Genomic DNA, 26,983 nt, shown 5'->3' with positions numbered 1-26,983 from the left:
CATATCTTACCTTGGCAAACATTGAATTGAGTTGCTTTCCAGAGCCATAGTAACCACCCTGGGAGAGAAAGAGCTTCACTTGTTCTTTCACCTGTTCCTCGTCCAAATGCCAACAGTTCTCATCATCAATGCTGGCCCCAGCTGTGGGGTCAGGGGCACCTGTGAGGAATGGGAATGATGAAATGAATCCCTTGAGTTCCTACCCTACACATTCAGCAGGAGGGGGCCTCTGTGAATATATTCAGAAACAGATGGGTATTCTGCCTTAATCTGGGCTTTGTCAATTGTGTGGGCCTAAACAAATGTAAGAGAGCTAATGCTAGTTTCATGTTCACTAAACTCTCAGTTGTATCCTCTTCCAAAGTCTACAAATACCATCCTGGGGGAAAAAGCCCAGAAGGAAATACACAAACATGAAAATAGTGATGTATTTTTTTTCCCTAAGAGAATGACATTTTTTCTTCTTTTTTGTTTTTCTATGAAGTTCAAATAAGCCTTAAAGCACACATATTATTTTAAAATTAAAAAATACTTCCTTAGAAAATAAAAAATTCTCTTTTTAAAGCTCACTATAAAATTGTAGCTTCTCAAGTGGTGTCAACACTTCTAAATTTCTAGAAACTTCCCCCTGGGGACTTCCCTGGTGGCCCAGTGGTTAAGAATCCGCCTGCCAATGCAGGGGACATGGGTTCGAGCCCTGGTCCTGGAAGATCCCACATGCCGCGGAGGAACTAAGCCTGTGTGCCACAACTACTGAGCCTGTGCTCTAGAGCCCGCAAGCCAGAACTACTGAAGCCCACATACCTAGAGCCCATGCTCTGCTACAAGAGAAGCCACTGCAATGAGAAGCCCGCGCACCACAACGAAGAGCAGCCCCCGCTCACCACAACTAGAGAAAGCCCGCATACAGCAACGAAGATCCAATGCAGCCACAAAAAAAAAAAAAAAAGAAAAAAGAAACTTGCCCCTGAAGCACAGGCGGAGTTATATACATGGTGATAGAATTTTACAAATTTGCACTCAAGATATCTTTTATATCTGGGCTCACCTCAGCAACATCACTTAAAACACAGTTTTAGTTATTTATGCATCCCTTTCCCCTAGTAGCCTGTTAGCTCCTTGCTCACAGTTGAATTACCTATAGCACAGTGCTGGTAATATGACAAGCACCTAGGAAATATTTGTGGAATGAAAACTGAATATTCTTCTGTCATCTTCTCAAAGACAAAGTCCTATGATAAGTTTTTAGAACCCTGTCTCCAAGTGACAAAAGACTGTAAGTCAATATTCTATAGGTGTGGTCATGCAGTCGGTTACAAATTCATGTTGTGTTTCATCAGTACGTCTACCAACCTTCTTGTACTCAGATCAAAGGCTTGGTTAAATGAAATCTGCAGAGAAAAGCTGCTCTTCTGCTAAGCTTTTTAAAATAAATTTATTTATTTTTGCTGTGTTGGGTCTTCATTGCTGTGCATGGGCTTTCTCTAGTTGCAGTGAGTGGGGGCTACTCTTCGTTGTGGCACGCAGGGTTCTCATTGCAGTGGCTTCTCTTGTTGTGGAGCATGGGTTCTAGGTGTGCGGGCTTCAGTAGTTGTGGCACGAGGGAACAGTTGTGGCTCGCAGGCTCTAGAGCGCAGGGCTCAGTAGTTGTGGCACATGGGCTTAGTTGCTCCGTGGCATGTGGCATCTTCCTGGACCAAGGCTCAAACCCGTGTCCCCTGCATTGGCAGGCGGATTCTTAACCACTGTGCCACCTGGGAAGCCCCTGCTAAGCTTTTTTAGTGCATCTTATTCTCCAGGGAATCAGGAGGGCTCACACATTAATTTATTCTATAAATACTAATTAACACTATAAGCCTCCAGTTTATGGAATCTACTACATGCTACTTTTCTTCAAATGTAGTATTCTAAACCGAGTTCTGATCATATCACTTCCCTGCTCAGAAGTATTCAGTGATAAACTATTCTTAATAAATGAAGTCCAAATTCAGCCTAGCATTCAGGAGCCTCCCCGGTCAGGCTCCTTCATTTCTAACCTTGTCTTTCCTATACTTACGCTATGTTTCTAACCTTGCCTTTCCTATACTTACGCTATGTTTCAGCTAGAAACTTAGTATTCGCAGAAGTCAATGACATTTCCTTATGACTTTACTTACGCTTTTATCCTTTACTTCCTTTCCTCTCCCCACAACCTGTTCTTTGGCCAGAAAACACTACTTCTCATCAATACTGTCTCAGCTCTACAGTCACGGCTCAATGAGAAATGGAAACCATAAAGTAAGTATACAGAGAGGTTAATGCTGCCAAAATTCACCTATTGCTTAATTCACTTGGCAGGACTTTTTTACCCCCTCACTGAATTAGCTATATACCCAACTGCCACCATCAAATCTATGTCCATCTTATGCTCATATGCATAAAAAGGCAGTAACACTCTTCTTAGTACTTTATAATTACTTCTCTTAAACACCTGTTGCATTTTTTAACATCTTTATTGGCGTATAATTGCTTTACAGTGGTGTGTTAGTTTCTACTTTATAACAAAGTGAATCAGTTATACATATACATATATCCCCATATCTCCTCCCTCTTGCGTCTCCCTCCCACCCTCCCTATCCCACCTCTCTAGGCGGTCACAAAGCACCAAGCTGATCTCCCTGTGCTATGCGGCTGCTTCCCACTAGCTAGCTATTTTACGTTTGGTAGTGTATATATGTCCATGCCACTCTCTCACTTTGTCCCAGCTTACCCTTCCCCCTCCCCGTATCCTCAAGTCCATTCTCTAGTAGGTCTGCATCTTTATTCCCATCTTGCCCCGAGGTTCTTCATGACCTTTTTTTTTTTTTTAGATTCCATATATATGTGTTAGTGTACGGTATTTGTTTTTCTCTTTCTGACTTACTTCACTCTGTATGACAGACTCTAGGTCCATCCACCTCACTACAAATAACTCAATTTTGTTTCTTTTTATGGCTGAGTAATATTCCATTGTATATATGTGCCACATCTTCTTTATCCATTCATCAGTCGATGTACACTTAGGTTGCTTCCATGTCCTGGCTATTGAAAACAGAGCTGCAATGAACATTGTGGTACATGACTCTTTTTGAATTATGGTTTTCTCAGGGTATATGCCCAGTAGTGGGATTGCTGGGTCATACGGTAATTCTATTTTTAGTTTTTTAAGGAACCTTCATAATGTTCTCCATAGTGGCGGTATCAATTTATATTCCCACCAACAGTGCAAGAGGGTTCCCTTTCCTCCACACCCTCTCCAGCATTTATTGTTTGTAGACTTTTAGATGATGGCCATTCTGACTAGTGTGAAGTGATACCTCATTGTAGTTTTGATTTGCATTTCTCTAATGATTAGTGATGTTGAGCATTCTTTCATGTGTTTGTTGGCAATCTGTATATCTTCTTTGGAGAAATGTCTATTTAGGTCTTCTGCCCATTTTTGGATTGGGTTGTTTCTTTTTTTGATATTGAGCTGCATGAGCTGTGTCTAAATTTTGGAGATTAATCTTTGTTAGTTGCTTCATTTGCAAATGTTTTCTCCCATTCTGAGGGTTGTCTTTTGGTCTTCTTTATGGTTTCCTTTGCAAAAGCTTTTAAGTTTCATTAGGTCCCATTTGTTTATTTTTGGTTTTATTTCCATTTCTCTAGGAGTGGGTCAAAAAGGATCTTGCTGTGATTTATGTCATAGAGTGTTCTGCCTATGTTTTCTTCTAAGAGTTTGATAGTGTCTGGCCTTACATTTAGGTCTTTAACCATTTTGAGTTTATTTTTGTGTATGGTGTTAGGGAGTGTTGTAATTTCATTCTTTTACATGTAGCTGTCCAGTTTTCCCAGCACCACTTATTGAAGAGGCTGTCTTTTCTCCACTGTATGTTCTTGCCTCCTTTATTAAAAATAAGGTGACCATATGTGCATGAGTTTATCTCTGGGCTTTCTATCCTGTTCCATTGATCTATATTTCTGTTTTTGTGCCAGTACCATATTGTCTTGATTACTGTAGCTTTGTAGTGTAGTCTGAAGTCCAGGAGCCTGATTCTGCCAGCTCCATTTTTCTTTCTCAAGATTGCTTTTGGGGGGAGCTTCAAGATGGCGAAGAGTAGGACGTGGAGATCACCTTCCTCCCCACAAATACATCAGAAATACATGTACATGTGGAACAACTCCTACAGAACACCTACTGAACGCTGGCAGAAGACTTCGGAACTCCCAAAGGGCAAGAAACTCCCCATGTACCTGGGTAGGGCAAAAGAAAAAAGGAAAAACAGACACAAAAGAATAGGGATGGGACCTGCACCAGTGGGAGGGAGTTGCGAAGGAGGAAAGGTTCCCACACACTTGGAAGCCCCTTCGTGGGTGGAGACTGCAGGTGGTGGAGAGGGGAAGCTTTGGAGCCACGGAGAAGAGTGCAGCAACAGGGGTATGGAGGGCAAAGAGGAGGGATTCCCGCACAGAAGATAGGTGCCGACCAGCACTCACCAGCCTGAGAGGCTTGTCTGCTCACCCACTGGGGCGGGCGGGCACTGGGAGCTGAGGCTTGGGCTTTGGAGGTCGGATCCCAGGGAGAGGACTGGGGTTGGCTGGGTGAACACAGCCTGAAGGGGGCTAGTGCGCCACAGCTAGGTGGGAGGGAGTCCGGGAAAAAGTCTGGAGCTGCCAAAAAGGCTAGACACTTTTTCTTGCCTCTTTGTTTCCTGTTGCACAAGGAGAGGGGATTAAGAGCGCTGCTTAAAGGAGCTCCAGAGATGGGCGTGAGCCGCGGCTATCAGCACGGACCCCAGAGACGGGCATGAGATGCTAAGGCTGCTGCTGCAGCCACCAAGAAGCCTGTGTGCAAGCACAGGTCACTATCCACACCTCCCCTCCTGGGAGCCTGCACAGCCCACCATTGCCAGGGTCCCATGATCCAGGGACAACTTCCCCGGGAGAACACACGGCGCGGCTCAGGCTGTTGCAATGTCATGATGGCCTCTGCCACCTCAGGTTCACCCTGAATCCGTACCCCTCCCTCCCCCAAGCCTGGGTGAGCCAGAGCCCCCGAAATCAGCTGCTCTTTTAACCCCATCCTGTCTGAGCGAAGAACAGATGCCTTCAGGCGACCTACACGCAAGGCGGGTCCAAATCCAAAGCTGAAACCCAGGAGCTGTGCGAACAAAGAAAAGAAAGGGAAATTTCTCCCAGCAGCCTCAGGAGCAGCGGATTAAAGCTCCACAATCAACTTGATGTACCCTGCATCTGTGGAATACCTGAATAGACAATGAATCATCCCAAATTGAGGTGGACTTTGGGAGCAATGATATATATATACATTTTCCCCTTTTTCTCTTTTTATGAGTATGTATGGGTATGCTTCTGTGTGTGATTTTGTCTGTATAGCTTTGCTTTTACTATTTGTCCTAGGGTTCTGTCTGTCCGTTGTTTTTTTTTTAAATTTTTTTTTTTAGTATAGTTCATAGCACTTGTTATCATTGGTGGATTTGATTTTTGGTTTGGTTGCTCTCTTCTTTCTTTTTTTATTACTTAAAAAATTGGTTTTAATAATTATTTTAATAACTTTATTTAATTTTATTTTACCTTATTTTACTTTATTTTATTTTATCTTCTTTCTTTCTTTCTTTTTTTTCTCCCTTTTATTCTGAGCTGTGTGGATGACAGGCTCTTGGTGCTCCTCCCAGGCATCAGGGCTGTGTCTCTGAGGTGGGAGAGCCAAGTTCAGGACACTGGTTCACAAGAGACCTCCCAGCTCCACGTAATATCAAACGGTGAAAATCTCCCAGAGATCTCCATCACAACGCCAAGACCCAGCTCCACTCAACAACCAGCAAACTACAGTGCTGGACACCCTAGGCCAAACAACTAGCAAGACACGAACACAACCCCATCCATTAGCACAGAGGCTGCCTAAAATCATAATAAGGTCACAGACACCCCAAAACACACCACCAGACGTGGACCTGCCCACCAGAAAGACAAGATCCAGCCTCATCCACCAGAACACAGGCACTAGTCCCCTCCACCAGGAAGCCTACACAACCCACTGAACCAACTTAGCCACTGGGGACAGACACCAAAAACAACAGGAACTACGAACCTGCAGCCTGCAAAAAGGAGATCCCAAACACAGTAAGTTAAGCAAAATGAGAAGACAGAGGAACACACATCAGATGAAGGTGCAAGGCAAAAACCCACCAGACCTAAAAAATGAACAGGAAATAGGTAGTCTACCTGAAAAACAATTCAGAATAATGATAGTAAAGATGATCCAAAATCTTGGAAATAGAATAAATACAAGAAACGTTTATCAAGGACCTAGAAGAACTAAAGGGCAAACAAACAATGATGAACAACACAATAAATGAAATTAAAAATTGTCTCAAAGGGATCAAAGCAGAACAACTGAGGCAGAAGAACGGATAAGTGACCTGGAAGATAAAATAATGGAGATAACTACTGCAGAGCAGAATAAAGAAAAAAGAATGAAAAGAATTGAGGACAGTCTCAGAGACCTCTGGGACAACATTAAACACACCAACATTTGAATTATAGGGGTCCCAGAAGAAGAAAAAAAGAAAGAGACTGAGAAAATCTTTGAAGAGATTATAGTTGAAAACTTCCCTAATATGGGAAAGGAAATACTTAATCAAGTCCAGGAAGCATAGAGAGTCCCATACAGGATAAATCCAAGGAGAAACACGCCAAGACACATATTAATCAAACAATCAAAAATTAAATACAAAGAAAAAACATTAAAAGCAGCAAGGGAAAAACAACAACACACAAGGAAATCCCCATAAGGTTAACAGCTGATCTTTCAGCAGAAACTCTGCAAGCCAGAAGGGAGTGGCAGGACATATTAAAGTGATGAAGGAGAAAAACCTACAATCAAGATTACTCTACCCAGCAAGGATCTCATTCAGGTTTGATGGAGAAATTAAAACCTTTACAGACAAGCAAAAGCTAAGAGGATTCACCACCACCAAACCAGCTTTACAACAAATGCTAAAGGAACTTCTCTAGGTAGGAAACATAAGAGAAGGAAAAGACCTACAATAACAAACCCAAAACAATTAAGAAAATGGTAATAGGAACATACATATCGATAATTACCTTAAATGTAAATGGATTAAATGCTCCCACCAAAAGACACAGATTGGCTGAATGGATACAAAAACAAGACCCATATATCTGCTGTCTACAAGAGACCCACTTCAGACCTAGGGAAACATACAGACTGAAAGTGAGGGGATGGAAAAAGATATTCCACGCAAATGGAAACCAAAAGAAAGCTGGAGTAGCAATTCTCATATCAGACAAAACAGACTTTAAAACAAAGACTATTGCAAGAGACAAAGAAGGACATTACATAATGACCAAGGGGTCAATCCAAGAAGAAGATATAACAATTGTAAATATTTATGCACCCAACATAGGAGCACCTCAATACATAAGGCAAATACTAACAGCCATAAAAGGGGAAATCGACAGTAACACAAACATAGTAGGGGACTTTAACACCCCACTTTCACCAATGGACAGATAATCCAAAATGAAAATAAATAAGGTAACAAAAGCTTTAAATGATACATTAAACAACATGGACTTAATTAATATATATAGGACATTCCATCCAAAAACAACACAATACACTTTCTTCTCAAGTGCTCATGGAACATTTTCCAGGATAGATCATATCTTGGGCCACAAATCAAGCCTTGGTAAATTTAAGAAAACTGAAATCATATCAAGTATCTTTTCTGACCACAATGCTATGAGACTAGATATCAATTACAGGAAAAAACCTGTAAAAATACTAACACTGGAGGCTAAACAATACACTACTTAATAACCAAGAGATCACTGAAGAAAGCAAAGAGGAAATCAAAATATACCTAGAAACAAATGATAATGAAAACACGAAGACCCGAAACCTATGGGATGCAGCAAAAGCAGTTCTAAGGGGGAAGTTTATAGCAATGCAATCCTACCACAAGAAACAAGAAAGATTCAAATAAACAATCTAACCTTACACCTAAAGGAACAGAGAAAGAAGAACAAAAAACCCCCAAAGTCAGCAGAAGGAAAGAAATTATAAAGATCAGATCAGAAATAAATGAAAAAGAAATGAAGGAAACTATAGCAAAGATCCATAAAACTAAAAGCTGGTTCTTTGAGAAGATAAACAAAATTCGTAAACCACTAGCCAGACTCATCAAGAAAAAAAAGAAGACTCAAATTAATAGAATTAGAAATGGAAAAGGAGGAGTAACAACTGACACTGCAGAAATACAAAGGATCATGAGAGATTACTAAAAGCAACAATATGCCTGTAAAATGGACAACCTGGAAGAAATGGACAAATTCTTAGAAAAGCACAACCTTCCGAGACTGAACGAGGAGGAAACAGAAAATATGAATAGACCAATCACAAGCACTGAAATTGAGACTGTGATTAAAAATCTTCCAACAAACAAAAGCCCAGGACCAGATGGCTTCACAGACAAATTCTATCAAACATTTAGAGAAGAGCTAACAGCTATCCTTCTCAAACTCTTCCAAAATATAGCAGAGGGAGGAACACTCCCAAACTCATTCTACAAGGCCACCATCACCCTGATACAAAAACCAGACAAAGATGTCACAAAGAAAGAAAACTACAGGCCAATATCACTGATGAACACATATGCAAAAATCCTCAACAAAATACTAGCAAACAGAATCCAACAGCACATTAAAAGGATCATACACCATGATCAAGTGAGGTTTACCACAGGAATGCAAGGATTCTTCAATACACGCAGATCAATCATTGGGATAAACCATATTAACAAATTGAAGGAGAAAAACCATATGATCATCTCAATAGATGCAGAAAAAGCTTTTGACAAAATCCAACATCCATTTATGATTAAAAACCATCCAGAAAGTAGGCGCAGAGGGAATTTTCCTCAACATAATAAAGGCCATATATGACAAACCCACAGCCAACATTGTCCTCAATGGTGAAAAACGGAAACCATTTCCTCTAAGATCAGGAACAAGACAAGGTTGCCCACTCTCACCACTATTATTCAACATAGTTTTGGAAGTTTTAGCCACAGCAATCAGAGAAGAAAAAGAAATAAAAGGAATCCAAATTGGAAAAGAAGAAGTAAAGCTGTCACTGTTTGCAGATGACATGATACTATACATAGAGAATCCTAGAGATGCTACCAGAAAACTCTTAGAGCTCATCAATGAATTTGGTAAAGTAGCAGGATACAAAATTAATGCACAGAAATCTCTTGCATTCCTGTATACTAATGATAAAAAGTCTGAAAGTGAACTTAAGAAAACACTCCCATTTACCACTGCAACAAAAAGAATAAACTATCTAGGAATAAACCTACCTAAGGAGATAAAAGACCTGTATGCAGAAAATTATAAGACACTGATGAAAGAAATTAAAGATGATACAAATAGATGGAGAGATACACCATGTTCTTGGATTGGAAGAACCAACATTGTGAAAATGACTCTACTACCCAAAACAATCTACAGATTCAATGCAATCCCTATCAAACTACCACTGGCATTTTTCACAGAACTAGAACAAAAAATTTCACAATTTGTATGGAAACACAAAAGACCCCGAATAGCCAAAGCAATCTTGAGAAAGAAAAACGGAGCTGGAGGAGTCAGGCTCCCTGACTCAGACTATACTACAAAGCTACAGTAATAAAGATAGTATGGTACTGAAATGAAAACAGAAATATAGATTAATGGAACAGGATAGAAAGCCCAGAGATAAACCCACGCACATATAGTCACTTTATCTTTGATAACGAGGCAAGAACATACAGTGGAGAAAAGACAACCTCTTCAATAAGTGGTGCTGGGAAAATGGACAGCTACGTGTAAAAGAATGAAATTACAACACTCCCTAACACCATACACAAAAATAAACTCAAAATGGATTAAACACCTAAATGTAAGACCAGACACAATCAAATTCTTAGAGGAGAACATAGGCAGAACACTCTATGACATAAATCACAGCAAGATCCTTTTGGACCCACCTCCTAGAGAAATGGAAATAAAACCAAAAATAAACAAATGGGACCTAATGAAACTTAAAAGCTTTTGCACAGCAAAGGAAACCATAAACAAGACCAAAAGACAACACTCAGAATGGGAGAAAATATTTGGAAATGAATCAATGGGCAAAGGATTAATCTCTAAAATATACAAACAGCTCATGAAGCTCAACATTAAAAAAAACAAAAAACTCAATCCAAAAATGGGCAGAAGACCTAAACAGACATTTCTCCAAAGAAGATATACAGACTGCCAACAAACACATGAAAGAATGGTCAACATCATTAATCATTAGAGAAATGCAAATCAAAACTACAATGAGATATCATCTCACACCAGTCAGAATGGCCATCATCAAAAAATCTACACAACATTAAATGCTGGAGAGGGTGTGGAGAAAAGGGAACCCTCTTGCACTGTTGGTAGGAATGTAAATTGATACAGTCACTATGAGAACAGTATGGAGGTTCCTTAAAAAACTAAAACTAGAACTACCATATGACCCAGCAATCCCACTACTGAGCATATACCCTGAGAAAACCATAATTCAAAAACAGTCATGTACCACAATGTTCACTGCAGCTCTATTTACAATAGCCAGGACATGGAAGCAACCTAAGTGTACATCGACAGATGAATGGATAAAGAAGATGTGGCACATATAAACAATGGAATATTACTCAGCCATAAAAAGAAACGAAATTGAGTTATTTGTAGTGAGGTGGATGGACCTAGAGTCTGTCATACAGAGTGAAGTAAGTCAGAAAGAGAAAAACAAATACCGTACACTAACACATATATATGGAATCTAAAAAAAAAAAAAGGTCATGAAGAACCTCGGGGCAAGACGAGAATAAAGACGCAGACCTAGTAGAGAATGGACTTGAGGATATGGGGAGGGGGAAGGGTAAGCTGGGACAAAGTGAGAGAGTGGCATGGACATATATACGCTATCAAACATAAAACAGCTAGCTAGTGGGAAGCAGCCGCATAGCACAGGGAGATCAGCTTGGTGCTTTGTGACCACCTAGAGGGGTGGGATAGGGAGGGTGGGAGGGAGGGAGATGCAAGAGGGAAGAGATACGGGGACAAATGTATATGTATAACTGATTCACTTTGTTATAAAGCAGAAACTAACACACCATTGTAAAGCAATTATACTCCAATAAAGATGTTAAAGATATATATATATTAAAAAAAAAAGATCACTTTGGCCTTTTGGAAGACCTATTGCATTTTCTTTTACGTTGGAATTGTGCACTTCTCATATATTCTCAACTAGATTGAAGTTTTTAAGGCCTAGTGTACAGACTCATTTTATACCTCACAGTGCCTGGATCATTACAGCACTGAGTTAATATTTATAGAATGAACAAACAAACAAACAAAATATTTATAGAATGTCCTATTGACCACCTTGATCTAAGCTCCAGGTGGGCAAATAATATATCCTATACTTCTTCTGTAAACTGAAAGTGGCAAAGAAAAACAAATACACTCCTTATCCTTATATATTTGTTAATAACAGCCATTTATTGAATGCTTCCTCCACGCCAGAGTCTAAGCACTTTTTATACACATCCCCGCTAGAATGAATGCTCCTTGAGGGCATAAATTGTTTTATTTCCTGGTATATTTGCAACATGTGAACAGTGCCTGTCACATAGTAGATGCTCAATGAATATCTGTTGAGTATATTCCAGTGAACTCTCCTAACAACTCTATGAGGTGGTATTATTATCCTAATTTTAAAGCAAAAACAACTAAAGCTTATACAGGTAAGTAATGTAACAGACTGAAAGTATATGAGTTAGAATCTATATGTTGGTCTCTCTTCAAAGTCTTGTTCTTCACTACAAAGCTATACTTTGGCCTCTAGCCTCATATTGCTGTGATCTACCACCTGGTTCAGGCCCTGAATGTAAGCTGGATGGTGTGTCTGAAAATAGCCATATCCTTTCTTGGTTTATTCTACCACACAGAATATAGGGTAAGTCAGAATAACGCATTTTCCGCACAGTGAGAATAACAAGAGTTCTCACCAGTACAGTGATTCTCAAATGTTAATCACTTGGGGTTTGTTGTTAAAAATGCAGATTACAGAGTCTCACTTCTGATTCTAGTTTTCACTAGCTCTACAGAGATGGAACTGAGATAAAATAAGATAAACTATGTATAAACCAAGGACTGGGCCTCTGAGTACCTTGCTGATGAGAAAAGAATAGCAATGGTGCTCCGAAAGCAAGGGGCAGAGATGGTTTGAATACCAATTCTTACCCTTGGGTGGTTCAACTAGAAAAAGAAAAATCAGGAGCAGGACCCAGTCTCCCAGGGGAGCTGGCCTTAGTCAACAGACTGGATGTGTGGAGTGACACCCCCTCTAAGGATTTGAAGGGGTATGGAGCAAATGGTGAATCTTATGGGCCCAGCTGGTGGTAGTAGCAGCAGCTGTGGAAGAAATCAGGCAGTTTATTAATACCTAGTGTGCACACGATGGAAAACTTCTGGGATAGCGCAATTACTGCTGGAATACCAGGAGGGGATTTTGAAAATGAGAGCTCAAAATTATAATAACGGCAAGCAGTGATTAGGCCCCTACTATGTGCCAGGCACGGCATTAGGTACCTTACATTAGGCTAGGATAAGGCAAAGCCTAGAGAGTTATTAACAGTAAAATTTCACCTAAAACTTCAAAAGGGTTTGTTTATCTGATAGGAAAGAAAGGATGGTAAACTGTGTAAATGTTTTCTGGTCTATAAGGAATCCAGGAGACAAGAAACTGAGCTGCCAAAATGGGTGCTTGCAGAAAAAAAAAGGGAGTAAGTCAGTATTTGAGACGTCCAGGTAACAGTCTATATGGAGCTGGTGTGGCTGTTGAAGAAATCAAAGTCATGGGAGTACCCTGGCGGTCCAGTGGTAAAGACTCGGGCTCTCACTGCTGAGGGCCTGTGTTGGATCCCTGGTCTGGGAACTAAGATCCTGCAAGCCTTGAGGCATGGCGGGAAAAAACCCAAAAGGCCTGAGAAGGGTTTTCTAGGACATTTCCGTTTATTCAATATTTATTGAGAGCCTCCTATGTTCCAGGGGCCTGTGCCAAACACTGGATAGACAGTGTTAAATAAGCAGATATAGTCCCTGTCCTTGTGGAGCTGATAGACTAGTTGGGGAAAGGAATGTCAAGCAAATAATCACCCAGGTACATATCTGTGTGTAAAGAAAGGTCAAATAAGTTTTCCCTGAGAAAGTGACATTTAAGTGAATAATGAGGAATGAATAAGAGTTAGCCTGGCAGAGAGTGGAGGAAATACTGTGTGTAGTTTTTGCTCAAAAAAGCATGAAGCCATAAATCATTGTGGTAATTAAGTACATCTATAACAAGGGGGAGAGGATAGGAAGAGTATTCCAAGGAGAGGGAATATCATGTGAAAATGAAGGCAAAAGCCAGATCATGCAAGGTTTTGTAGGCCGTATGAAATCTGGATTTTACCCTAAGTGCAACAGGAGGCCACTGAAGGATTTTAAACAAGAAGTGATATGACAAAATCTGTAGTTATAGAAAAGTTACTTTGGATGGCTGTGTGGAGAATGGAATAGGAGGGAGCAACAGTGGATATGGAAAGATCAGTTAGAAGGCTATAGTAGCAATTTAGCTGGGAGATTACAGTGGTTTTATTTAGGGTGATGAGAGTATCAACAGAGAGAAGTGGAAAATGATGAAAGATACTTGAGAGGTAAAACTAACAGGTCTTGCGCTGGAATGCATGTGGATTATGAGAAAAAAAGTGTTCTATCATGATCCAGTGGCTAGATGGTGGTGCTATTTATTGTGCAAATTTGAGGAAGAAGATAAATTCATGTTTGGATATGTTGATTTGCGGATGTCTTTGATATAGAATAGTCAGTTGGATATAGGAGAAGTAAATCTGTGAGTCATAATACATAGATGACATTAAGGTAAAAGAGGTAGCTGAGATTGCCTGCAGAGATCATATAGAATAAGAGGAGAAAATTTAAGATTAATTTTTAAGAAATAGCAACATTAAAGGTCAGATAGCAGAGAAGGGTACAGCATTTAGGAATGAACGAATAAGAGCAAAGATAATTTTAACTAGATAAACCAGGCCTGGAGTTCACAACCAGCTTCTCTAGCTCTCTCACTAACTCCCAGGCAAAATCTTAAAAAAAAAAATGATCCTTTGGTTAAAAACAAAAGATAAAAATATCCCTATATGTGTTCACTGGTTAGAACATTTTAGTCTTTTTATAAAAAGAGATGAGTATGAAACTAATTACCCTCAGTAGTGGTAAAGTGGACTTGGTCAATATAAATGATACTTTGACATTTTCGTATGAAAATTTCCACAGGATTATAAGACAAACGGTAACAAGTGAAGATAAAATGAAAGGATTTTTTTTTTTTTTGGCGGTACGCGGGCCTCTCACTGTTGTGGCCTCTCCCTTTGCGGAGCACAGGCTCCGGACGTGCAGGCTCAGCGGCCATGGCTCACGGGCCCAGCCGCTCCGCGGCATATGGGATCTTCCCAGACCGGGGCACGAACCCGTGTCCCCTGCATCGGCAGGAGGACTCTCACCACTGCGCCACCAGGGAAGCCTGAAAGGATGTTTTTATAAATAATTATTAAACAAACTATCATGTGGGTTGAGGCTCCAAGTTAGCATTAAGACTGTAACAGTGAGACCTGTCCTGAGGGAACTGATAAGTCTGTGGAATCAATTTTTCTTTCATTCTTAAACATCCTTTTTTAAATTATAAAAACAATACATGCTTATCATAGAAAATATACTAAAGAATAAAGAAAATAAAAATCCACTCATAGTGCCTCCAGCCATACGTTCCCTTGTTAATATCATGGTGTATTTTCTTCCCATCTTTTTGTTCTGTACATACACATATGTGTATACACATATGCATACATACACACACACACAGCTTTTTAAATTAAATTTAAAAATTTTAATTGAAATATGAATTATGGAAAGTGCACAAATCTTAATTGTAAAGCTTGATGAATTATCACATAGTGATTATAATAACTATCACTGAAGTCAAGAAAATAGAATACTACCAGCAGCCTAGAAGCCCCTTTGCAAACACCGTCTCCCTTCCTCTTCTCCCAAATTAACCACTAACCTGACTTCTAACACTAGGGACTTGTTTTTGAACTTTACATAAATGGAATCATACAACATTTATTCTTTTGTGTCTGGCTTATTTCACTCAACATCATGTTTGTAAGATTCACTCATATTATTATGTTTAGCAAAACAACTTATTTTCATTGATATATAGTATTCCATTACATGAACGTATTAATTTATTAAGCCATTCTACTACTGATGGACATTAGGATTGTTTCTATTTCAGGCTCTCACATATTATGCTACTCATTTCCATTGGGTAGACATCTAGGAGAAGAATTTCTGGGTCATAGGGTACACACAGGTTCAACTTGAGTTAGATGATACCCAACAGTTTCCCAAAGTGACTGTAACAATTTACACTCCTACCTGCAATATATTATTTCCAGTTGCTCAATATCCTCACCAATACTTGATACTGATAGTTTAAAAAATTTAGCCGTTCTGGTGGCTATGTAGTGGAATCTCACTGTGGTTTTAATTTGCATTTCCCTGATTACTAATTAGTTAAAGTGCCTTTTAGTATGTTTATTAGCCACTTGGATAACCTTTTTGCCAAGTGCCTTTTTGTGTCTCTGTCCATTTTACTATTTGTAAGGGTTCTTAAGGTATTTAGGATACAAGCCCTTTGTCAGCTGTATGTATTGTAAATATCTTCTCCCACTATTTGCGTGCCTTTTTAGTCTCTTAATGGTGCCTTTTGATAAACGGAAGTATAAAAATTTTAATGTAGTTCAATTTATCAATCTTCTCCTACTTAAATTTTTTTTTACCTCAAGAACATGAAAATATTTTTTTCATATTATCTCCTATATGCTTTATTGTTTTACTTTTCACGTTTATGTCTGCAATTCATTGGCAATTAATTTTTCTGTATCGCATGAGGTAGGAATCAAGTTTTTTTTCCCCAGAATGAATTTCCAATTGATCCAGCCTTATTTATTCAGAAGATTCTTCTTTTCCCATTGCTGGGCATTTAGTAGAATCCTTTCACTTTGGAAACTCACACGTTTTTGTTCTAGAAAACATTCTTTAATTATTTTATTGATGAATTCCTTACCTCTGTTTTCTATTTCTGGAATCCCTATTTTTCAAACATTGGAATTCCAGGACTCATTCTCTTAATTTTTTTTTTTCTTTTTTTGCGGTACTTGGGCCTCTCACTGTTGTGGCCTCTCCCGTTGCGGAGCACAGGCTCCGGACGCACAGGCTCAGCGGCCATGGCTCACGGGCCCAGCCGCTCCGCAGCATGTGGGATCTTCCTGGACCGGGTCATGAACCCATGTCCCCTGCATTGGCAGGCAGACTCTCAACCACTGTGCCACCAGGGAAGCCCCATTCTCTTAATTTTTAACAGCCTTTTTTCTTCCTATTTTTCATCTCTTCATCTTTTTTAAAAAAAATCTCTTTGTCTTTCTGCTCTACTCTATAGGAACTTTCCTTACCTTTATTTTCCATCACTTAGTTTTATATATTTTTTGCCATTATATTTGTAATATTCATTAGTTCTTTCTGTTCTGTGAATTTCTTTTTATAGTATCCAGTTTTTATTTCATGGTTAAAATATCTTCTATTCCTATGATGATATTAATAATAATTTTTCAAGGTTTTCTTCTCTCTGCATAGTCTCTATTTCCCCCAAATTGCTGTTCTATGTTTGTTAGTTCTGGTCTGTATCTTCCACAATATTCAACATTGTTGACCGTTTACTTCCTAAAACTCAATTTTATACTTAAAACTCAATTTTATAGTTACTTGCTAGCTTCTCCTCATTTCTCATTCTACTTTGCTAATTCCTACACTGGCCCCTGTTTCCTCACCTGTATATGCATGAATACAATAAATAATAAGGATTTGTTGTATTCATTCAACAAATCCTTATTATTTTCCAGGTACCATGCTTGGTGATGGAGACTCAGAAATTTGTAAGACATGGTTCCTGACCTAACTCCTCAAGTTATCATAATTTTCTCTTGGTATCCAAACTCTCTGTATGGATAAACAGCAACTGAAGACCTAGCCTGGATGCTATATGCCAGAGAATCTCGGGGTATGGAGTTACCAGAGAAAATCACAAACAGAGCATGGAGCAGTGCTAGATGAACAGTTGGAAAGATAGTCCAAATTGAATCACCAATCCAAAGGGGACAAGGCAAAGTCTAGCTAAAACCACTTACAGGGACTAATAAAAGTTTTCAGGGACATGAGGAGCAGAGCAATACTTGGATCCATTCCTGGGATTAAAAGCAGGTAGCTAGGGCTTCCCTGGTGGCACAGTCGTTAAGAATCCGTCTGCCAATGCAGGGGACATGAGTTGGAGCCCTGCTCTGGGAAGATCCCACATGCCGTGGAGCAACTAAGCCCATGCGCCACAACTACTGAGACTGCACTCTAGAGCCCATGAGCCACAACTACTGAGCCCGTGTGCCACAACTACTGAAGCCCATCCGCCTAGAGCCCGTGCTCTACAACGAGAAGCCACCGCAATGAGAAGCCCACTCACCACAACAGAGTAGCCCCTGCTCACCGCAACTAGAGAAAGCCCACATGCAGCAACGAAGACCCAACACAACCAAAATTAAAAAAAAAAAGCAGGTAGCTAGCAGTTTTAGAAATTTTATTCCTGCTTTTTAAAGTCTGTTTTGGTGAAGAGTAGGGCTTGAGAGAGAGGAGACAGAAGATGTTCTAGGTGTTTATAGATTTAGCAGGGAACAGAAACAGGACTTCAAAGATCATCTCTATGCTAATAACTCCAAAATTCTGACTTTTGTCCTTAGCTCCAGATCCAACACCCAATTTTGTATCAGAAATCTTCACCTCAGTGTTCTACAAGCACCTCAAACTTAAACTGAATTCGTCTTCCTCCTAAATTTATCCCTCCCCTTACGTTCCCTAAGTGAATGGCAACATTATTGTCAAATCCAGCCATCATAGCTGGACATTATGGAACTGAGTTTTTTCTCATCTTCCTCTTCTTCACTCCCCACCCATCCTACACACCTGGATGTTGAATCCAGTCCACCTTGCCTCTAAGATATCTCCACTCCTCGCCCTCATCATTTTCAGTATCACTGCCTATATCAGCACTGGTTATTAGAAATATATTAAGAAAGACCTTGTGGAATACTAGGGTACCTGGAGTAGAAAGCTAATATTAGTCTGGAATAAACACAGGTACAGAAGTAGTAGTTCCTGGGGAAGGTTGAGAATAACATCTCAAGTTCACTCTGGCAACTTAGACTAATTTCAGACATATAATAAGATGCTGAGATGGGAGGTATAACGAGGAATAAAGATTGCTTCAGCACAGTGGTAAAGGGGAAAGAGGGTTGCTTTGGTGACAGTGGTGATGAACAAGGCAGGTGCAATACAGGCACTCAACCAAGGTGGTTAGTTCAAGAAAAAGGCAAGAGAGCTTGGATATAGGCAAAAATTCTGAGAAAGAGCTAGTGGGAATGATGCATGAAAGTAGGCCATAACCCAGCTGTGGTGTTACAGACCTGGAGCTGAACTCAGGTCCCTAAGAACTCTAGACTTAAGGAGGTCAGAGAAATAGAACAGGCTCCCTATGTGGGATAAGAAGATATATATATATATATATATATATATATATATATATATATATATATATATATATATAGTTACTCTTTAACAGTATCTCTCAAATAGAGCTCAGTTACCATGTAAACACTACAACTTTGAGGATAAAACAACAGAAGATTATTTCGGCTAGTTAGCGAGAGTTCCTGGAAGCCTGTCTGACTATCCTTATTTCTGAGGAGTGGTGAGGCTGTGTGTAGGACTTGATTAGCTCTATTGGGCAACTGGGAAAAGCAGGCCCTTTGGCACATACTATAGTATTATACAGGCCATTCATCTGGTCTCACTGCCTTGTTCACGCTAATACCAAAGTTTCTTCTAAAAATAGAGAGGTAGTATAGAGAAGCATTAAAAACCTGAGTTCTGAAATCAGGTGAGCCTAGGTTATAAATAATTTCCTTATTTATAAAATGGAAATGGTTATAATACCTACCTCACAGGGTAGTTTTGAAAACTAAATGAATTAACATATATAAACATGTATAAAATCTCTTGTATGATGCCTGGAACATAGTAGGACCTAACCAACAAAATGAAAAATTGGCTCATATAGCTCCTCTTCTCAAAATTCTTCAACGGTTTCCTGTGATTAAATATCTACAACCTGGCTTCATAATAAATGCAAGCATTTATTTCAGACTTAGCTGTCTTTTCTACTAGATTATAAGCTATTTGAAGGCAGGAACCATGTCTGTTTTATGCTCTCAACAATCAGCGCTACCACTTGCACAGTGTAGGTACTCAACATATCCTTGTTGAATGAGTAAGTGAACATAATATCTTTCTCCATCCATAAACCCTCCCATTATATAGCTCATAAACACAATGCTAGCAGATGCTCTTTGGAATAACCCTGACTATGCAGGTTCCTGAAATGTTAAGGAATTCTCATATCCATTTCAGTTCACTGAATGGCACTAATTATTTTATGCTTTCTCTCACTCCTGAATATCCCAGGCTCCTGGGGCAGGGATTGTAAGGACAAATGAAGTCCATAAACTAGATCAATATGTAACTCTAACATTCTCTGTCCTTTTTTGCCAAACCTTTATGAGGTGGACAATTGGATTGCTTTAAGAAACAGAGTTAATAAATAGTTTGGATAGAATGAACTGATTAAGGTTGAGTGATTACAATGGCAAATGTATCCCAATCTCTAAACATGCAATAAAGCAACAAAATATATTTTTAGCAACAAAAATGTTGTACAATTACCGTTTACTTGGTTGATTTCGGAGTTGGAGGATAGAATCTCATCTGCCAGCTTCTGTGCAGTAGGAAGAACTTCAGTGTGGTGTGCCGTGATTAAATACTGAATAAACTTTTGTAGCTGGTCCCTATTCATCTGGAAAAGGGTTTCTGAGATAGGAAGACGCAGTTTGACTTGGTCTGGTTTACGGATCCTGTAGAGTGAGAGCGCTACCACATGGGCACAGTAGAATATGTCTTTGTTCCCACAGCCACACGCCACTGAAGTGATTTTGCATCGATCAAAACTGATGGCAACTTTATAAGTCACTGCTGGTTCAGAAGTAGTGGCCGGCTCAGTTACTGTGCCACTGAGATGGAAGCCTAAGGAAACAAAAAAGACACGTTTAGAGATTCTGTAGTAAGAAACCTGAAGGTTTTCATTTTGCATTTAAATTCATAAATTCAGAAACTATTTGCTGAGTATCTCCTACATACACAGTAGGCTCTGTCAAAGGTCAATGAAACCCAGGTATTGCTTTTTTTAAAAAAAAAATATCTATCTATCTATCTATCTGTTTTGGCTGCGCCGGGTCTTAGTTGAGGCACGCAGGCTCTTAGTTGCGGCTTGCAGGCTTCTTAGTTGCAGCATGTGGACTCCTAGTGGCGGCAGGCACGTGGGATCTAGTTCCGCGACCGGGGATTGGACCCGGGCCCCCTGCACTGGAAGTGTGGAGTCTTACCCACTTGACCACCAGGTAAGTCCCCCAGGTATTGCTCTTAAGAAACACACAATCTAGAAAAAGAGTCTTTACCCTGGAGTCCATGAACCTCCAGAACTAATAAGAAAACTTTTGTTTGTACATATGTACATTCTTCTGGGAGTACATTTCATACCTTTTATCATAGTCTCAAAAAGATTATTCAAGATCCTTGAATAAGTTAAGAACCTCGGTAGTAGATTTTGAGCTCTTTGTGGCCAAAGACAAGTCTACAAATAACGTCAGTACAATCTAGAGTAAGGTGAGCGTTATAAACGAGAGAAACCAAAAGAATGCCACAAGGAAAGACAAGGAAGATAAGGGCAACATTTCTTCCTCAAAACAAACACTTCCAAAATGGTAACCACATGGAATACCTAAAAGGCAAGAAGCCTCATAAGACGCAGAAAGCAGAGAGCTTGGTGCAGTGAGACTATGCAGTGTTAACCTCCACTCACTAGCACACAGCACCAATAATTTTGAAATGTAGAGAGAATACATTTTTAAGTTACAACTAAATTGAAAAAAGTTAAATTCAATAGAAAATTCATTCTATAATAACTGTTTATTCTTTAAATATGATTCTTCTTTGACAAAATATGTATTCAAACGATCATTCAGTCATTCAACAAAGGTTTAACAAAACTTTAAGTAACAAACTTTTTTTTTTTTTTACAGTACGCGGGCCTCTCACTGTTGCGGCCTCTCCCGTTGCGGAGCACAGGCTCCGGACGCGCAGGCCCAGCAGCCATGGCTCACGGGCCCAGCCGCTCCGCATCGTGTGGGATCCTCCTGGACCGGGGCACGAACCCGCGTCCCCTGTATCAGCAGGCGGACTCTCAACCACTGCGCCACCAGGGAAGCCCCAGTAACAAACCTTTTTTTAAGTATCCCTGTTAGCCTAGGGATGCTAACACGAAAAGGAGAGGAATGTCAAATATTCGTGAAGCACCTATTATGTAGCAGAACTGTGTCGGGTGCATTTAATAATTTGTCATAATAACCTTATGAAGTTGGTATTATTTTCCTTATTTTAAAGGTATGTAAACTGAGGTGAAGGAAATTTGCCCAAGGGCCCTCAGCTGGAAAGTGATAGACCTAGGATTTGGAACCAGGTCTGACTGACTCCAAAGTTTATTTCCTTTTACTTATACTACACTACCTCTGAAAATGCCATGACAAAGTCCTTATCCTCAAAAACCACAGACAAATAAATGATTACAATATAATATACCAAACGGTATAGAGACAGGAACAAAGGTGAAGCTAATTTCATAGATTTTCTTGTTTTACTGCACTCCACACTGTGAATAGGAAAGCAATTTAAAATAATCTTATATTTGCTGGAGAAATATTTGCCAAATAATAAAAGGTGCATATGTTAGTTTCAGAGCTACCATCGTGACCTGGCGGAATTAAAAAATGAGGAGAAAAAACATTCCGAAGTTCAAGTTTCGATAATTATGGCTAATTAAAGTAAGAATAAGTCCTAAATTTATAAGCATACCCATAAAATCTAGCAAAATTAACATTACTAAAGGCATATTTAGGTCCAATCCAAAGAAAGGTGCACATTACTGAAAAAGTTAATATTAATTTCCAGAGTAAGAAAAATATCAAAATTAATTTGCTAACTTCATAGCTTTCAGGTATATTTTTAAAACTTCACAGAGGCTTTTTCTCAGTTAAACTTAGTTGCAGATTTAAAAATACTGATCGTCATTTGTTCAAAGCAAAGTAGAAAAGTTATATTCAAATGTGATTAAGTATGGCTAAAGACTGCCTTCACTTTAGAACTAAGGAAGAGAACCTTCTGCAGAGTTGAGAAGTAACTCTTCTCCAGATTTCTATCCCCTGGACATAGCCAGTAGAATAACACAACAGAGAGCACATTACACTGCGAATTAGGCAGCCACGACCTGTTATTTACTATGTAGTTTTGGGCGACTGACTCACTTGACAACTTTGAGCCTAAGCTTCCTCTTTAATAAGGTGGGGATAATAATCCTTGCTCTGCCTAGCTCTTAAAAGTGCTTTGTCAAACTGTAAATGTCCTAAAGATTTATTATTCATGCTTTTATGCAGTTTTTGTTAATGGGTCTTCATGTCAAGGGCATGAGACAACTTCCCCAGTGGCCAAGTTTCACAGTGGTTGAAAATCAGGGGCTAAGAAAGTACATTTTTTATTTCCCTCAGGCCCTCAGGAGTATTTAGTATATTCTTGAGAAATGACTTAAGTCCTGATGAAAAGAGACCCCATAGAAGGACTACTTTATTTTTTAACTTTTATTTTAAATTAATTAATTAATTTTTGGCTGTGTTGGGTCTTCCATTGTTGCTCACAGGCTTTCTCTAGTTGCGGTGAGCCGGGGGCTATTCTTCGTTGTGGTGCGTGGGCTTCTCATTGCAGTGGCTTCTCTTGTTGTGGAGCACGGGCTCTAGGAGCACAGGCTTCAGTAGTTGTGGCACGCAGGCTCAGTAGTTGTGGCTCACGGGCTCTAGAGTGCAGGTTCTGTAGTCATGGTGCATGGACTTAGTTGCTCCGTGGCATGTGGGATCTTCCCAGACCAGGGCTAGAATCCGCGTCCCCTGCACTGGCAGGCAGATTCCTAACCACTGTGCCACCAGGGAAGTCCCTAGAAGAACTACTTTAAAATTTCAAATAAGACAATGATGCCAATGTGGGAAAACGTTAGGTTCCAAGCCTCTGAATCTAAAAGTTGAGTATAAACATTTCTACTTGTTTGGGGGCACTTGGCCTGTAGCACAGTCTCTGAACCCAATTCTCTCATTCCTTTCCTGCATGAAAATGAATAAGAATATTGGTTAGAGTTGGGACAGAAACTATGGGTATCTTATTAAGATGTAAGCCACATGAGGGCTTTCTCTGTATACGCTTACTGTGAAAAAGCAAAATCACTATGGCTGCACTATGAAAAACAGACTGGGGCTTCACTGGTGGCGCAGTGGTTGAGAATCTCCCTGCCAATGCAGGGGACACGGGTTCGAGCCCTGGTCTGGGAGGATCCCACATGCCGTGGAGCAACTGGGCCTGTGAGCCACAACTACTGAGCCTGCGCGTCTGGAGCCTGTCCTCCACAACAAGAGAGGCTGCGACAGTGAGAGGCCCGCGCACCGTGATGAAGAGTGGCCCCCGCTCGCTGCAACTAGAGAAAGCCCTCGCACAGAAACGAAGACCCAACACAGGCAAAAATAAATAAATAAATAAATTTATGGAAAAACAAACAAACAAAAAACAGATTGGACCTTGGCCTCCATATTTTTAAGATGAGAGGCTGGCCTAGAAGACCTCCAAGGTTCTATCTAGCACAGATATATTATGATTTCATAGTAACTATCACTAAATCTTATTATCTTTTCTAGAACCAGAGTACTTTTGGGATTTAAAGAGTATATAATAATAGCTAACCTTTATGAGTGCCTCCTATGTGTTCGGCTCTGTTCTAAGTACTTTACATGCATTAACTCATTAAATTTTCACAATTTTTATGAATTTGATAGTAGGTATAATGGTAAGCTTTATGTGTCAATTTGACTAGGCTACAGAACCCAGTTATTCAATCAAATACTAATTAATCTGGGTGTTGCTGTGGAGGTGTTTTGTAGATGTGATTAACATCTACAATCAGCTGACTTTAACTAAAGGAAATTATCCTTACTAATGTGGGTGGGTCTTGTTCAATCAGCTGAAAGGCCTTATAGGCAAAACTGAGGTTTCTCTGTGAAAGAAGAAATTTTGCCTTAAGACTATAGCATCAGATTCTGACCAAGAATTACCAGCCTGATGGCCTGGAAACATATACTATATATGTATATACAGTTATCTCCTACTGATTCTGTTTCTCTGGAAAACCCTGACTGGTTACTATTATTATTCCCATTTTATGTATGAGGAAACAAGCACAGAGAGACTTGCTCAAGGTCATTCTGCTAGTAAGTGGCAAAGCCAAGATACACACCCAGGCAGTCTGGCTCAAAAGCCCATACTCTGAACTATTACATTATACTGCCTCTGTATGATACTGTGTTGTATGGCAATCAACACCACATTTATATAAACTGTAAAACAACTATAAAACTAGAAACATTATTAGAAAATAACTTCTATGTTTACTGAAATTCTACAATTTCAATTTTTATAGCATTGGTAATGGTTTGAACTTCTAGGTTAATCTGGAATTACAGACAAAATGTTGAATATCAATTTAGATTCCATCTGTCTCCACAGCAGGTCAATGTTAAAACAACTGAGAAACTTTCTGAAAAATATTTTTCAAAAGCTAGTTAGACATGGCTCCCTAGAGGCTTTGATTAAGGTCCATGATGCTCTTGGGATCATGTTCATTTGAGTTAGGTAAATCTTTGGGCTCCATCAGCTGTATTAACAGTGGTATAGCTCATGCTCCAGGCCTAAACCCATTTGAAAGGCAAAAGGTTCTGGGTGGCTCCGTGTAAGTTTCCTTGCTGGGAGTTCCTTTTTCCCTTATTATAACCTAGTAACACTTTTTTCAAGATTAATTACTCCTGAGAATAAAGCTACATAGAGGTTCAATGTAGTATTTCTTTCCCATTGCAAACCTAACTGCCATCAATAATCTGCTGATTTAAGCAAACATGTAGAAGCCTAATTTTAAAAAATTTCTGTAAAGAGTAAGACGCGGAGCTCACCTTCCTCCCCACAGATACACCAGAAATACATCTAGACGTGGAACAACTCTTACAGAACACCTACTGAACGCTGGCAAAAGACCTCAGACCTCCCAAAAGGCAAGAAACCCCGCAAGTACCTGGGTAGGGAAAAAGAAAAAAGAATAAACAGAGACAAAAGGATAGGGACGGGACCTGCACCAGTGGGAGGGAGCTGTGAAGGAGGAAAGGTTTCCACACACTAGGAAGCCCCTTCGCGGGCGGAAACTGCGGGTGGTGGAGGGGAAACGCTTCGGAGCTGCGGAGGAGAGCACAGCAACAGCGGTGCGGGGGGCAAAGCGGAGAGATTCCCGCACAGACGATCGGTGCCGACCGTAACTCACCAGCCCGAGAGGCTTGTCTGCTCACCCGCCGGGGCGGGCGGGGCTGGGAGCTGAGGCTCGGGCTTCGGTCGGAGCGCAGGGAGAGGACTGGGGTTGGCGGCGTGAGCACTGCCTGCAGGGGGTTAGTGCGCCACGGCTAGCCGGGAGGGAGTCCGGGGAAAAGTCTGGACCTACCGAAGAGGCAAGAGACTTTTTCTTCCCTCTTTGTTTCCTGGTGCGCGAGGAGAGGGGATTAAGAACGCTGCTTAAAGGAGCTCCAGAGAAGGGCGCGAGCCACGGCTAACAGTGCGGACCCCAGAGACGGGCTTGAGATGCTAAGGCTGCTGCTGCCGCCACCAAGAAGCCTGTGTGCAAGCACAGGTCACTATCCACATCCCCTTCCGGGGAGCCTGTGCAGCCCGCCACTGCCAGGGTCCCGGGATCCAGGGACAACTCTCCCGGCAGAACGCACGGCGCGCCTCAAGCTGGTGCAACATCACGCCGGCCTCTGCCGCCGCACGCTCGCCCCGCACTCTGTGCCCCTCCCTCCCCCAGGCCTGAGTGAGCCAGAGCCCCTGAATCAGCGGCTCCTTTAACCCCGTCCTGTCTGAGTGAAAAACAGACACCCCCTCGGCGACCTACACGCAGAGGCGGGGCCAAATCCAAAACTGAGCCCCTGGGAGCTGTGAGAACAAAGAAGATAAAGGGAAATCTCTCCCAGCAGCCTCAGGAGCAGCGGATTAAAGCTCCACAATCAACTTGATGTACCCTGCATCTGTGGAATACATGAATAGACAACGAACCATCCCAAATTAAGGAGGTGGACTTTGAGAGCAAGATTTATGATTTTTTCCCCTTTTCTTCTTTCTGTGAGTGTGTATGTGCATGCTTCTGTGTGAGATTCTGTCTGTATAGCTTTGCTTCCACCATTTGTCTGAGGGTTCTATCCGTCTGTTTTTTTAAAAATTTTTTTTCTTCATAATTACTTTTTATTTTAATAACTTTATTTTATTTTACTTTATCTTCTTTCTTTCTTTCCTTCCTTCCCTCCTTTAGACAACGAATCATCCCAAATTGAGGAGGTGGACTTCGAGAGCAAGATTTATGATTTTTTCCCCTTTTCCTCTTTTTGTGAGTGTGTACGTGTATGCTTCT

At 40.4% G+C, this 26,983-nt stretch overlaps 1 protein-coding gene across 1 annotated transcript in view; it reads right to left on the bottom strand.

Moving 5' to 3' along the window:
- ZSWIM5 (zinc finger SWIM-type containing 5) overlaps positions 1-26,983 on the bottom strand; it is a gene marked incomplete at both ends in the record, with an annotated part of 260,182 nt that overhangs the window by 58,767 nt on the left and 174,432 nt on the right. The window contains 2 exons of the mRNA XM_082669091.1: positions 11-159; positions 20,065-20,421. Of these exons, the coding sequence (XP_082525217.1) occupies positions 11-159; positions 20,065-20,421 (506 nt within the window). The remainder of the gene's footprint in view (positions 1-10; positions 160-20,064; positions 20,422-26,983) is intronic.

Source organism: Grampus griseus (genome assembly GCF_964374135.1).
Source record: "Grampus griseus genome assembly, chromosome: 1".
Lineage (NCBI taxonomy): Eukaryota > Metazoa > Chordata > Mammalia > Artiodactyla > Delphinidae > Grampus > Grampus griseus.
This window is presented reverse-complemented; position numbering and strand designations above follow the sequence as displayed.